This window comes from Bombyx mandarina, chromosome 07 (assembly GCF_030267445.1).
Source record: "Bombyx mandarina strain Sakado chromosome 07, ASM3026744v2".
Taxonomy (NCBI): domain Eukaryota; kingdom Metazoa; phylum Arthropoda; class Insecta; order Lepidoptera; family Bombycidae; genus Bombyx; species Bombyx mandarina.
Genome location: NC_143214.1, coordinates 10,469,998 through 10,485,852, shown reverse-complemented (window position 1 = coordinate 10,485,852; position 15,855 = coordinate 10,469,998). Strand labels below are relative to the sequence as shown.

The 15,855-nt window shown below is 44.1% G+C and overlaps 2 protein-coding genes across 2 annotated transcripts in view; both read left to right on the top strand.

Annotated features, from left to right (window-relative positions):
* Window positions 1-15,855, top strand: part of Fbxl7 (F-box and leucine-rich repeat protein 7) — a 308,189-nt gene that overhangs the window by 180,375 nt on the left and 111,959 nt on the right. The gene's annotated exons all lie outside the window — the stretch shown is intronic.
* Window positions 1-15,855, top strand: part of LOC114239313 (atrial natriuretic peptide receptor 1) — a 112,437-nt gene that overhangs the window by 90,774 nt on the left and 5,808 nt on the right. The window contains exon 4 of the mRNA XM_028169464.2: window positions 8,166-8,349. Coding sequence (XP_028025265.2) covers window positions 8,166-8,349 — 184 coding nt within the window. The remainder of the gene's footprint in view (window positions 1-8,165; window positions 8,350-15,855) is intronic.

The window sequence follows — 15,855 nt, the reverse complement described above, 5'->3', positions numbered from 1 at the left end:
GTCGCTCGTGGACTTCCATAGTACTAAGAGGTCTTTTTTTCTGGACGGGAAGCGAACCTTCTAGAATGTCCCCACGCTTAAGGGGCGCTCGAGGCATGCGGTACTGAACAATCCGCAGATGTAGGGAGTGGACTGCGCATCAAGGATGGTATTTATGGTCCTAAATGTGTGTTTTTTACATTGAGCAATAGTCGTAGCGGATTAGGGCTTTTTTGAAGTTATACGTAGGTGAAGTACAATAGATCTAGCTATAGTTTTTCCAGGGTGAATGTGTTCCTGAAATTTAAAATTGAAAGAAGCTCTCCCAAATACATGTTCGAAAATTAAATCAATGAATCAACGAGCTTTTTATTCTGAACTTTTAAGATTTAATAAAAACATAAAAATTCTAGAGTTCGAAAATTGAATAGTTAGTGGCAAATCGATTGTTCAGGTCAGTGGCCTTATTCTAAATTATCGTTTCATTTTTAAATAATAGTTAGGGTTTATATTCATTATTCGTAAAACACTTTTGGTAATATTTTACTGATGGTAGGACCTCTTGTGAGTCCGTATGGGTATTTATCACCACCCTGCCTATTTGTACCGTGAAGCAGTAATACGTTCCGGTTTGAAGGGTGGGGCAGCCGTTGTAACTATACTTGAGACCTTAGAACTTATATCTCAAGGTGGGTGGTGCATTTACGTCGTAGATGCTTATGGGCTCCTGTAACCACTTAACAACCAGGTGGGCTTTGAGCTCGTCCACCCATGTAAGCAATAATAAAAAAATAGACAGGGGCTCTTTATGTCGAACTCATAGCTTTCAAGGTGATTTGAGGGTCATAGGATCTCAAGTTTATCTTTGTTTTAATTGAGGCGTGAACGAGCTCACGAGTGAACGAACAGTCCATCTGGTGACTTAGTTGCAGAAACAGGTAGTGCTACCTATCCACGTCGGCTTACAATATCGCCCTATACTGGTGGTAGTTATGTTGTTTTAAGTTGATTAAATTCTTATGGGACGGGAAAAACGCTTCGTTACGTAACGTGTTACGGCGCCACTGTATCTGGCTTCCTTTTCTCTCGAGCATACGGCAGCGGTGCTAAGAACGTATGTAACTCCTAACTATTTATATATCTTTTTCAATTTATATTACAATTTTCCTTAAAATTATCATATTATTATAATATTATTTTAGGAATCGGAAGTGAGAAATTAATAAAAAAAAAAAAACAATTGTCAGTGGCCTAATCTTATCTTACTGATTTTTATTTAAGTACAAATCACAAATCACGAATCACGTATGACTAAAAGAAATAACATATGCCAAATAACAAGTGATTCACAATTAATGAATTAGATTGTCAAGTATACCGAAAATAACACGACAGAATGTTAAGCAAATAGGTCGACAAAACAAGTTTAAACAAAATGGCTCACGTATGCCGAGTAGTCCGCGGACGTCCGTCCGCACCAAGCGCCGGTCAATGCTCAAGTCACTGAGCCGCACCAAATACGGTGCTTTTATAGGCTTACTCGGTATAGTGCGTTTAGATAGTGGGGGTACATGTAACAATTACATATATATTTTATATACATATTATATTGTTACGCGCTGGGGTTCTGGATAAATAAATTTTCCACCAAAGTACAACTTAATACTGTATCTGCACTTAGAACACTTACAACACTTTAAAATTCTCAATTCGCTTCTTCCGCTTCACTTCACGTGATCCGTTTGCTGTTTCGTTTCGAGTAGTTCCGATTACTGACTGACTGCGTGCTCTCTCTGCAACGCTTTTATAGTCGATACGACATCGCTAGAATTATTGAGAATATTCTACAGAAGTCAGGTATTGTGTGTTTCCGCTATATGACAATAGATGGCGTTGTACTTCTCGAGCGTTCTAGATGTTACAAGATCCTTTGATATTCGTTCGACTATTCGGCGATAGATGGCGTTACTATTACCGGTGTAACAATATAATATTACATATAACAATGAATATACATAAAAATTAAGTAATAACCTAAGCTTTTGTCAAGTTAAGCAATTTCAATATTAAATAGTTCAACTTAGATTAGCTTAAGTTATCACTTCTGTCGGGCGTTCGAAGACTCACACGCTTTTTTACGGGTTTCGTTTTTATCACACGATATCATTTTTTGGTTCGTGAAGACACGCCGAACTAAAAGAAAAATACAGATTCCAAATAAAACATGTCGGCATCCAACTGGAACCAAACCCGAAAAACTTCTTTAAAAACACAGTAATATATTACTTATGGAAGTAGATACGAATAAATCTTGAAAAGCCATATTTACTTACGCCACTCGACAGTTAGAAAGAGGATTTATGTTTGATTATTTGGTATATATATATATAGTATATTTGGTGGCATGTTAAAGAGATAATGTGTAGGTCAAAAATGTTTTTAAGAGATTTTAAATAGATTTCTCAGAGATGGTAAAACGAAGGGTATTGAAATTGAATATTTAATGGATTTGTATTTGCAATTTTGTAATGAAATCTCTGAAAAACGGTCTCCGCCATTCGATGAAAAGGTTTTTCTATTTTTTTTTACTGCTTAGAGGGGTTGACGAGCTCACATCCTACCTGGTGTTAAGTGGTTACTGGAGCCCGTAGACATCTACAAATTAAAAGCCGCCACCCACCTTGAGATATGAGTTCTAAGGTCTCAATATAGTTACAACGGCTGCCCCACCCTTCAAACCGAAACGCATTACTGCTTCACGGCAGAAATAGGCGGGGTGGTAGTACCTACACATGCGGACTCACAAGAGGTCCTACCACCAGTAATTATGCAAATTATAGTTTTGCAGGTTTCATTTTTATTATCCCACCTTCACCGTGGAAGTCAATCGTGAACATTTGTTGAGTACGTATTTCATTAGAAAAACTGGTACCCGCCTGGGATTCGAACACCGTTGCATCGCTACATACGAATGCACCAGACGTCTTATCCTTTAGGCCACGACGAATATTTACGCGACAGAAATATTTAGGTAAATACGCTATGAATTATGTTTGTTTTTTTCTTCATTAAATGCCATTGCCTTCATCGTGTAAGTCTCTGTGGACGTTTACGGAATATATATATTTATATGTGTATTTTTATTACGCCGAATCTGAAAGGTCATTTTCGCTCTCTACTTCCCTAGAAGCAACAATTCTCTCCCCGCTATAAGACTGTGATATGACTAATAAATCGAAATTGACCTAAGTGCAAGAAGCCTTCTCTTCCATTAATTCTATTTCGAAATAACTGGACTGGTGGTAGGACCTCTTGTGAGTCCGGACGGGTAGGTACCACCGCCTTGCCTATTTCTGCCGTGAAGCAGTAATGCGTTTCGGTTTGAAGGGTGGGGCAGCCGTTGTAACTATACATGAGACCTTAGAACTTATATCTCAAGGTGGGTGGCGCATTTACGATGTAGATGTATATGGGCTCCAGTAACCACTTAATACCAGGTGGGCGGTGAGCTCGTCCACCCAACTAAACAACAAAAAAAAAAAAACATCTCGAATCCGCTGTCTTCGCGACAATGGACCCGTTAGCATCTAAACACACGCACAAGTTTTGCGGTAGGCAGCGGATCGGCTCTGCCCCTGGCATTGCTGATGTCCATGGGCGACGGTAACCACTCACCATCAGGTGGGCCGTGTGCTCGTCTGCCTACAAGGGCAATAAACACACAAAACACACACCACACTTTTCATTTTTATAAAATAACATCTAAACGATTCTGAAGCGATTCAAATCGATTCTCGCTTCGCAATCCAGATTGTTATTCGAACAAAAGAAATGTAACTTTAAATATACAGTGAGTAGGTGTTTAAATAAACTTTTTTTCGTCACGAACTAGATTAAGCGTAGCATATACTGTTTGTTTTCCCTGCAATAGCTATGAGAATCGCGAATATTTTTATAACTCTAAAAACGTAAATTTATTTTTAACCATTCAATAACACTGAAAAATTTTTCAAATATATTTGTAAAGAAAATCACGTTGTTCAATACCGAGAGACATAGAATATATTATATTTGACAATTGGCTGTATTGGGTTATTGACCTTAATCCATAGACACAGCCCACTAAGTTTCTCGCCGGATCTTCTCAGTGGGTCGCGTTTCCGATCCGGTGGTAGATTCAGCGAAACACTGCTCTTGCTAGGGTTTGAGGTCCAGTTTGAGCCCCGAGAGCTCACCTACATGTTTGGGCGAAGCTGAAATAGCCTCTCAAGGCCATCAGCATAGGTAGGGAAAAAAAATAACATTTTCTACATAAGCTTGCACATAAGCAGTCTGAATAGCAATATACGAGAAAATTCCCGTTCACTGAAAGATTTTCCCTTTGTTCTATTCCATTTTAAACTTCCGCAAATCTGACCTTTACCGGTTCCGACCCAAGGTAACACCATGAGGTGCAGTTGAGAGAAAGGCGATGGTAGCACTGGTTAAACCAGTTCAATGTCTATGGAAACTCCACTTAGATACTCGTGATACTTTTACTGCTGGTAAGACCTCTTGTGAGTTCGCACGGGTATTCAATTCAAATTCAAAATCATTTATTTCAACTTAGATGTCAGTATGACACACTTGTTGAATGTCAAAATACAAATAACAATGTTAACTCTACCACCGGTTCCAAAAAAAGCCACAGTCCTGAGAAGAACCGGCGAAACAAACTCAGCGGGCTTTTTTTTTCTTTTTGTTTTTTCTCAAATATTTTCTTTTTTTTAAATAAATAGAAATATTCACAATAAAAGAAAAAACAAGTCTAAAAAAGTGGGGCAGCCGTTGCAACTATACTGAGACCTTAGAACTTATATCTCAAGGTGGGTGGCGCATTTACGTTTGTAGATGTCTATGGGCTCCGGTAACCACTTAATACTAGGTGTGCTGTGAGCTCGTCCACAAATCTAAGAAAAAAATAAGATATATGATGGTAGTTTGTGACCTTTTAGTGTATTGCACACATGAAGCGGTGATTTTCTATGGTATCTTCATAACGTGGAGCGCGTGCTTGTCAGACTATAGAGCCAATAAAGAACCGAATTTAAATGGTCGCTGAAGCTAGAATGCGTTGTCTTGAAATATAAAAATACATTTGCGATACCTACTATATTATTCCTCGTTTCTGAAATCGCCAGTTCTAAAACCGTTGTGTTAAACATTGCACTGTCTAAACAATTTATTACTCTATTTTGTTGTTGTGCTTATTGGGAGTTTTTTAACTTCTCGATCGCGTAAAAGTTAACTCAAATTTGTATGGAGTTGAAACAAGCTTCCTGCCTATGCCGCTAGGGGCGCTGTTCCAACTCCATACAAATTTGAGTTGGCTACACACACTTAAAACACTAAGGCACACAGAATGTAAATTGTAACGGTCTTTTCGTAACGTAGATGGATGAACAAGCTCTTTGACCATTGAATTTAAATAGTCATGGAGCCAACACACATCAGAATTTAGTCTGAAATGAAATCGAAGCTCAAGTTCTACGACGGATACAGGCAGGGCTCTAACTACCCGTGTGGGTTTAGAATACATGTTTCCAATTTGCATTATAAAAATGTTGTGGCGCAAAATAATGTGATCCCGGCGCTAATAAACACACGTGTTGGGCGAGGCTAACTTGCCCCTGGAAATGTGTCTAATTAGCTAATTTAATTGAACTGAAATTATAGAGAATTGTTTTTTTTTTTCTTTTTCTTAGATGGGTGGACGAGCTCACAGCCCACCTGGTGTTAAGTGGTTACTGGAGCCCATAGACATTTACAAAGTAAATGCGCCACCCACCTTGAGATATAAGTTCTAAGGTCTCATGTATAGTTACAACGGCTGCCCCGCCCTTCAAACCGAAACGCATTACTGCTTCACGGCAGAAAAAGGCAGGGTGGTGGTACCTACCCGCGCGTACTCACAAGAGGTCCTACCACCAGTAATACGATTATTACATGTGAACGAAATGTAGCATAGTATTTAATTATACAACAGCAGGTAATAACTTAAGAGTTTCGTTATATTCTTCTTATTTTTCACTACCTTATCCCACTAGGTGGGGTCGGCACAGCTAATTTTTCTCATCCATTCTCTTCTATCAGCCGTCATCTCAACACTCACTCTTCTCTCTCTCATATCGTCATTCACACACCCCATCCATGTCTTCTTCGGTCGACCTCTTCCCCCTCTACCTTGCACTACCATTTCCATACATCTAGCATTTCCATACACCCTCAGCTTCGTTATATTGTGCTTATAGAATTAAATAAAAAATACTCGTCATAATCATCCTGGTTCTGACCACCACATTGAAAGCAGCAAATCGATGAGCGACTTACTGGTGGTAGGATATCTTTACAGTCCACACGGGTGAATACCAACACCCTGCCTACTTCTGCCCTGAAGCAGTAATGCGTGTCGGTTTGAAGGGTGGGGCAGCCGTTGTACTATAAAAACGGCGACCTTAGAACTCTTGTCTCAAGGTGGGTGGCGGCATTTAAATTCTAGATATCTATGGGCTCTCGTAACTACTTAACACCAGCTGGGCCGTGAGCTCGTCCACCCATCTCAGCAATAAAAAGCGACTGTCACCATTTGCATTCGGATGAGTAGTTTGTTCGTTGGCCGGTTTCGGGCCGTTATTTTAAGATAAAATTTACATAAATGCTTCCATCGTAACACTTGTTTATTATACGTATAGCCTTTAACTATATTACCCACTAGTGAATACAATTCCTTCTACGCCGAGACTATACATAGGTATATATTATTTAAATAAAAAAATCATTTGATATAACAGTGAGCAACCTTCCTTATAGTCCCAATTATAACAGTAACAGCACTCATCCGAATAGCTTGGGAACACATAAAGGACAAACAAACATAGAGACATTAATTACCTAAAAGGCTTTTATTTGTTTCACTTGTACGTAAGGGTATCTTTTAACGTAATATTCACAAACATCAGATATGTTATGTAGGTACTTGAAAAATTTGCACACGTAATTTTATTACTTTGACCATTAGAATCATCCAGGTAGAAAAATAAGTATTTTAAAATAGTATTTTTTAGTTAGACCATTGTAGATTTGTATTTGTATAGAAGATTGAGATGACCAGTCTAATAGCTTTAATAATAGTGCTACTTAATAATTATTATATTAAAACAGTGAATTCCGTATTTTAATAAAAGCCAAACAACAGAATTTATCTCTTATAAGGCAGATCGTAAGACTTTAATTAATTATTGACAGAAATGCCAGCGGCACGGAAATTACATGAAAACTGAATATCCTCTCTATTGCCTAGCAATTTGCAATGTTCACAATGAAATATTATTTTAGAAATATGTCGTAGTATAATACTGTTACGCGCTGGGGTTCGGGATAAATAAAAAGTTCCACCAAAGTACAACTTATTACTGTATTAACGCTTAGAACCGTTAAAACACTTCACTAGCACTTTAAAATTCTCAATTCGCTTCTTCCGCTTCGCTTCAGGTGATCCGTTCGCTTTTTCGCTTCGAGTAGTTTCGATTACTGTCTGGCTGCGTGCCATCTCTGCAACGCTTTTATAGTCGAGACGAAACCCCTAGAATCGTCGAGAACATTCCTTACAAGTCGGTACCTTCGATGTGTGTTTCCGATATTTGACAATAGATGGCGTTGTACTCCTCGAGCGTTCTAGATGTTACTAGATCCTTCGATATTAGTTCGCTATTTGGCGATAGATGGCGCTGCTCTTAGCGGCGTTACAGTATTAACAGCGTAGTACATATGGATAGGTACATTTCATTTATTTCAAAACGGGTAACGACATTGCAACATCTTTGTTTATAATTTCGGCCTGGCGCCTGAAAGTCCTACGAGGTTCCCATACCTAAGTGGTGCGGGCGGTCTTTAGGCCTCAGTAATCAAGTTATACCATGTGGGCGATAGCTGGGGTATTGATAGATGCCATAAAAATGAATTACAAATAGGGAAGGGCTTAGAGAGAGAAAATCCCGTCAAATGGTTGGTGATTCTTTATGAGCATGTCCAATTGAGTATGGTGCGATCACTGGAGACCACCAACGCCATAACGTACACACCCTCGGACATGACCGAATGTCCCCTACTCTTGACTACTCACTAATACTATCCTTTTTTGTCAACAGCATCCGTTGCTAGGATTTCAAAGTTCCTGGGCGGGACCGGTATCCCATTGGTCACGACCGGCGGTTTCTCCTTCGACTTCGTGAAGACTAAACAGACCTGCAAGGACGAATATTACATGTTAGTGCGCACAGGACCATTGGGCTTCAAGGACTTGGCGTACTTCATTATTGACCTAATGAAACAGTGAGTAAATTGACCTTAATGATGTTTGAATTTTGGGGTTTGTGTGAAGGTAGCAAGACGTGTTGGGTTTGCACGAGTCAGAACGCAGCGTTTTTTAAATGCAAGCTGATGCGGGAGTTTCGGTTGTGATTGTGTTTAGGCCAGTTGTGAGCTAGGTAACACCATAAATTAAGTTCTCACCGTGAAGCAGTCATCCTTCTTGGCTTAAGGGATGGGCCAGCACTTACACGGGGCAATTGAAACTTGAACCCTGCGTCTTAACGTAATATTCACACTGTAAAATCCCGTCTAAGCAGATGACAAGAAAAAGCAATTATCCTACGACACGGGAGTATTCATGACAACCTTAAATTGACATTTTGAGATCCCTATATAAATAATTATTTTGTCAGCGCTGGATGCGCGTCACGTACTCGTCCTGATTTCGGAACACCTGTTCATAGTTTAACCTTAAATTTGTTATCAAGAGTTTAAGCTTTGCTTTTTGAAGTTAATGTTTTTAGCTTTCAACGGACGCCTCAGAACATTGGTGCCGGACCAATCCTGAGACGTTAGATGGAAGTCTCAAAAACTGTCTCAAACCTCAAATTAGAATGCATGAATGCTTCTCGATAGATAATAAGTATATGGGTGGTCTACCGGTGATTATAAATTTACTAAAAGTACACTTGTTTGATTTTTATTAGATAATGTTATATATATATTTTTTCATCTTGAAAGTGGTATGGGATTATTATTATTTATTTCATGTTATCAATTATAAAATCTTCATAAGGTTTAGTATTTGATGTTGAAAATCGAATTATGATCCATTCTAAAGCTTAAAAATTTTGATTAAATTTTGGAAGCTTTTTTCTCTATCTAATCGCTGGTAGTCTGAGGGTCTATACCAGCTATGCTCGGACACGTAGGTGAGCTCACGGGCTCAGTCTGAGTCAACTTACTAACATTAACCCTAGCAAGAGCAGTGCTTCGCTGAATCTACCTCTGAATGAGAACCGCGACCCACTTTTTTTATTGCTTGGATGGGTGGACGAGCTCACAGCCCACCTGGTGTTAAGTGGTTACTGGAGCCCATAGACATCTACAACGTGAATGCGCCACCCACCTTGAGATATAAGTTCTAAGGTCTCAGTATAGTTACAACCGCTTCAAACCGAAACGCATTACTGCTTCACGGCAGAAATAGGCAGGGTCGTGGTACCTACCCGTGCTGACTCACAAGAGGTCCTACCACTAGTAATCACGCAAATTATAATTTTGCGCCTTCGATTTTATTACACGATCTTATTCCTTCACCGTGGAAGTTAATCGTGAACATTTGTCGAGTACGTATTTCATTAGAAAAATTTTTACCTGCCTGAGATTCGAACACCGATGCATCGCTCAACACGAATGCACCCCATTCCGATAGAGGCACCCGTCACGTGCGGACGTGCTCATCGTCCACTCGATCGCCCGGTCTTTGTTCGCCCGGCTTTTGTTAGCCCGGCCATTGTTCGCGCGGCCTGTGTTCGTGATACATCTGCCGACCAAGTGTGTTTCCTGGAAGCTTTTATTTGTTTTGTTTTAGTTATTTTTGTGTTCGTGGAACATTTGCCGACAAAGTGTTTTCCTGCAAGTATTTATTTGTTTTGTTTCTTTTTGTAATTTCTGTTTTGTTGTGCTTTTTCTTTGTCCTGTAGTAATCGCGCCGCATTGCCACCTGTGTTCAATAGAACCGCTCAGGTCCGAGAAGTTGGGGCCTCGCCGCAAGGCGAGTGTTTTCAAGACCCGGGGCCGCCCCACCTGGGTACTCAGCGATCATGGACGCTGTATTCGCGGAATTCCTCCGACTTCGCCACCCACAGCTCGCCTCAGAGTTTCTGGCCTTCAAGGCCAATCACACTGCGAGCCCTCTCGAGGACTCCGCCGCGCTCGCTGCTCCTGCGTCGCCTGTACCTGCGTGCAGAGCTTCTGCATTGAGCACCGCAGCCTCTGTCGTGCCTGCCGCTCCCGTGTCGCCTATACTGGCGAGAAAAGCTGCTGCGTCGTCCGCCGTGACCATCGTTTCAGCTGAGCGATCATCCGCGGCCTCCGTCGCGCCCTCTAAAGCACCTACACTTGCTCGTAGGTCGCCTGCACCCGCCTCCTCGTGCTCCGACTCTGACTCGGACATGGAGGTCGACCTCGCCCCCGCCTCATCGACGGATGGATTCACCCTGGTACAGAAGGGTAAGAAGCGTGCCGCGGAGTCTCGAGCTCCCGCGGCCGCTAAAATTAGCAAAGCCGTGAACGCGTCGCGCCCCCGCCCTCAGACTCCCGTTGCGCCCCCAGCCCGTGCCACTCCGTCGCCGCGTCCGGTGGCTCAAAATAAAACCCAGACCCCTCCCCCGGTTATCCTTCAGGAGAAGGCAGCTTGGGATCGAGTTTGCCTGGCCCTTAAGGCCAAAAATATAAATTTCACGAATGCCCGTAACCTCGCGAACGGCATTCAAATTAAGGTTCAAACACCCGACGACCATAGGGCCCTCTCTTCTTACCTCCGTAAGGAGCGTATAAGTTTCCATACGTATACGCTCCAGGAGGAACGCGAACTCCGTGCCGTCATACGTGGCATCCCTAAAGAGTTGGATGCCGAACTCGTCAAGGCCGACCTTCTGGAACAAGGCCTACCAGTAAATTCAGTGCACCGCATGCACACCGGCCGCGGTAGGGAACCATATAATATGGTTCTAGTCGCCCTCCAGCCTACCCCCGAGGGTAAGCAAATTTTTAACATACGGACCGTCTGTAGGCTCTCCGGTATCGCCGTCGAAGCCCCCCATAAAAAAGGCACTCCTAGCCAGTGCCATAACTGTCAACTGTACGGGCATTCTTCCCGTAACTGTCACGCGCGCCCCCGATGCGTCAAGTGTTTAGGCGATCACGCTACGGCCCTATGCACTCGCGATCAAAAAACCGCGACGGAACCGCCTAGCTGCGTCCTGTGTCGAACACAGGGTCACCCCGCAAATTACCGCGGATGCCCCCGAGCCCCGAAAATAAATCGCCGCGTCGCCCGCCAAAACCGCCTCCGAGCTTCCCATCCAGACATCAAAGCCTCGGCACCCTCTGTGTCGCAGGCTAAGCCAGCGTTCGTTCCGGCGCCGGTGCCCAGTGGCTCGGCCTGGGCGAGACCGCTGCCGTACACGAACACGGCTACAACTCCCTCCTCCGCGATTCGTCCCGCCCCCGCGACTCGTCCCACCCCCGCGATACGCCCCTCCCCCGCGAATTTCCCTCCGACAGCGTCCGACAATCTTGCTCTAGCGATCGACTTCTTTCAATCGATTAACTTTGAGCGCGTTAACGCTTTAGGTGACGCCATTCGCGCTGCCTCCACTGCACAACACTTCATCGCCGTTGTGCAAGAATACGCTGACGTATACGCGTCGTTAAATACGTACGTCCTCCCCTCGCTCCGCCGGTAATCAATGGCGTACATAAGTAGAATAAAGCCCCTATCCGTAACGATAGGATTTTTTAACGCTTACGGTCTCGTAAATCAACGTGATCAGGTTTGTGATTTTTTGCGTGACCATCAAATTGACATCTTTTTGGTGCAGGAGACCCTGCTTAAGCCCGCGCGCCGCGACCCTAAAATCGCGAACTATAACATGGTTAGGAACGACAGGCTCACTGCTCGTGGTGGTGGTACCGTCATTTACTATAGACGAGCCCTGCACTGCGTCCCACTCGACCCCCCCGCGCTTTCTAACATCGAAGCATCAGTATGCCGAATCTCACTGACTAGACACGCGCCGATCGTTATCGCGTCCGTTTATCTTCCACCGGATAAGATCGTTCTAAGCAGCGATATCGAGGCGCTGCTCGGCATGGGAAGCTCTGTCATTCTGGCGGGCGACCTTAATTGTAAACACGTCAGGTGGAACTCGCACACCACAACTCCGAATGGCAGGCGGCTTGACGCGTTAGTCGATGATCTCGCCTTCGATATCGTCGCTCCGCTAACCCCGACTCACTACCCGCTAAATATCGCGCATCGCCCGGATATACTCGACATAGCGTTATTAAAAAACGTAACTCTGCGCTTACACTCGATCGAAGTAGTTTCAGAGTTAGAGTCAGACCATCGTCCCGTCGTTATGAAGCTCGGTCGCGCTCCCGATTCCGTTCCCGTCACGAGGACTGTGGTGGATTGGCACACGCTGGGCATCAGCCTGGCTGAATCTGATCCACCATCGCTCCCGTTTAGCCCGGACTCTACCCCGTCTCCTCAGGATACCGCTGAAGCCATAGACATCTTAACGTCACACATCACCTCGACATTAAATAGGTCATCGAAGCAAGTTGTAGCGGAGGACTTCCTTCACCGCTTCAAATTGCCGGACGATATTAGGGAACTCCTTAGATCTAAGAACGCCTCGATCCGCGCCTACGATAGGTATCCTACCGTGGATAATCGTACTCGAATGCGTGCCCTACAACGCGACGTAAAGTCTCGCATCGCCGAAGTCCGAGATGCCAGATGGTCTGATTTCTTAGAAAGACTCGCGCCCTCCCAAAGGTCTTACTACCGCTTAGCTCGTACTCTCAAATCGGATACGGTAGTAACTATGCCCCCCCTCGTAGGCCCCTCAGGCCAACTCGCGGCGTTCGATGATGATGAAAAAGCAGAGCTGCTGGCCGATACACTGCAAACCCAGTGCACGCCCAGCACTCAATCCATGGACCCTGTTCATGTAGAATTAGTAGACAGTGAGGTAGAACGCAGAGCCTCCTTGCCACCCTCGGATGCGTTACCACCCGTCACCCCGATGGAAGTTAAAGACTTGATCAAAGACCTACGTCCTCGCAAGGCTCCCGGTTCCGACGGTATATCTAACCGCGTTATTAAACTTCTACCCGTCCAACTCATCGTGATGTTGGCATCTATTTTCAATGCCGCTATGGCGAACTGTATCTTTCCCGCGGTGTGGAAAGAAGCGGACGTTATCGGCATACATAAACCCGGTAAACCAAAAAATCATCCGACGAGCTACCGCCCGATTAGCCTCCTCATGTCTCTAGGCAAACTGTATGAGCGTCTGCTCTACAAACGCCTCAGAGACTTCGTCTCATCCAAGGGCATTCTCATCGATGAACAATTCGGATTCCGTACAAATCACTCATGCGTTCAACAGGTGCACCGCCTCACGGAGCACATTCTTGTGGGGCTTAATCGACCAAAACCGTTATACACGGGAGCTCTCTTCTTCGACGTCGCAAAAGCGTTCGACAAAGTCTGGCACAATGGTTTGATTTTCAAACTATTCAACATGGGCGTGCCGGATAGTCTCGTGCTCATCATACGGGACTTCTTGTCGAACCGCTCTTTTCGATATCGAGTCGAGGGAACCCGCTCCTCCCCACGACCTCTCACAGCTGGAGTCCCGCAAGGCTCTGTCCTCTCACCCCTCCTATTTAGCTTATTCGTCAACGATATTCCCCGGTCGCCGCCGACCCATTTAGCTTTATTCGCCGACGACACGACTGTTTACTATTCTAGTAGAAATAAGTCCCTAATCGCGAAGAAGCTTCAGAGCGCAGCCCTAGCCCTAGGACAGTGGTTCCGAAAATGGCGCATAGACATCAACCCATCGAAAAGTACTGCGGTGCTATTTCAGAGGGGAAGCTCCACACGGATTTCCTCCCGGATTAGGAGGAGGAATCTCACACCCCCGATTACTCTCTTTAGACAACCCATACCCTGGGCTAGGAAGGTCAAGTACCTGGGTGTTACCCTGGATGCATCGATGACATTCCGCCCGCATATAAAATCAGTCCGTGACCGTGCCGCGTTTATTCTCGGTAGACTCTACCCCATGATCTGTAAGCGGAGTAAAATGTCCCTTCGGAACAAGGTGACACTTTACAAAACTTGCATAAGGCCCGTCATGACTTACGCGAGTGTGGTGTTCGCTCACGCGGCCCGCACACACATAGACACCCTTCAATCCCTACAATCCCGCTTTTGTAGGTTAGCTGTCGGGGCTCCGTGGTTCGTGAGGAACGTTGACCTACACGACGACCTGGGCCTCGAATCAATTCGGAAATACATGAAGTCAGCGTCGGAACGATACTTCGATAAGGCTATGCGTCATGATAATCGCCTTATCGTTGCCGCCGCTGACTACTCCCCGAATCCTGATCATGCAGGAGCCAGTCACCGTCGACGCCCTAGACACGTCCTTACGGATCCATCAGATCCAATAACCGTTGCATTAGATGCCTTCAGCTCTAATACTAGGGGCAGGCTTAGGGACCCCGGTAACCGTACTCGTCGAACTCGACAAAGAGGTCGACGTACAACCTAACCCATGCATCAGCCCGCTGAGTTTCTCGCCGGATCTTCTCAGCGGGTCGCGATTCCGATCCGGTAGTAGATTCATTCGCGAAACAATTGCTCTTGAGTTGTTAGGTCTCCTTCGGAGGCGCTCGGGCGGTTGTTAGCAAATCCCGCCCCTCTTGGCTGAGCCTTTGCTCGCCCACCTGTCCTGGTGAAACTGGAAAGGCCTTCGGGCCACCAGTAAAGTTTCAATCATAAAAAAAAAAAAAAAAAAAAAAAAAAAAACGAATGCACCGAACGTCTTATCCTTTAGGCCACGACGACTTCACTTACGAGATTCAGTGTGAAATTCAATGGGTTGTATCTATGGACTAGCTTGCACGTCGAACTCTTCGTCGTATTCGAAAAGTTCGACGAGAACAGTGACCGGTACTTGGAGATTTGCTTGGGTCTAAAAGCACCGAAAGTGGATCCGCCACCCACCTTGAGATATGAGTTCTAAGGTCTCCGTATAGTTACAACGGTTGCCCCACCCTTCAAACCCAAACGCATTGCTGCTTCACGGCAGAAATAGGGTGGTGGCACCTATCCGTGCTGACTAACAAGAGGTCATACCACCAGTTATTATGCAAATTATAATTTTGCGCGTTCGATTTTTATTACACGATGTTATTCCTTCACCGTGGAAGTCAATCGTGAACATTTGTTAAGTACGTATTTCATTAGAAAAATTGGTACCCGTACAGATTCGCATCGCTGGATACGTATGCACCGGAGTCTTATCCTTTAAGCCACGATGACTTATACGATGAAGAAGCCGATAACGATCAGTTCTAAAATAAAAGTTACACATTAAATATATTGAAGGAGATGAGGTGTAGTAATTTCCTCGATATTCACGAGTTTTAGACATAAAAAAATTTTTTTTACGCTTTAATCTCGCATTTTGAATATTTTACTATACTTCAAAGTGTTTATGGTGATGGAAGATGTCAGAAGAAATAATTAAACAGTAAAAGTAGAAGATAAAACGTCATATTCGTGGAAGCGCTTACGTGTTTGTTGATGACAAGATATATTCAGGAAGTAATCTGTCAATATCCTTCGTGCAAACCTTTTAAGTCTCAGTACAAAGAGCTCAATGGGATCTGACAACGAGGCGAATTTGTCACGAAGACACGGAGTTTCAGTGAAGC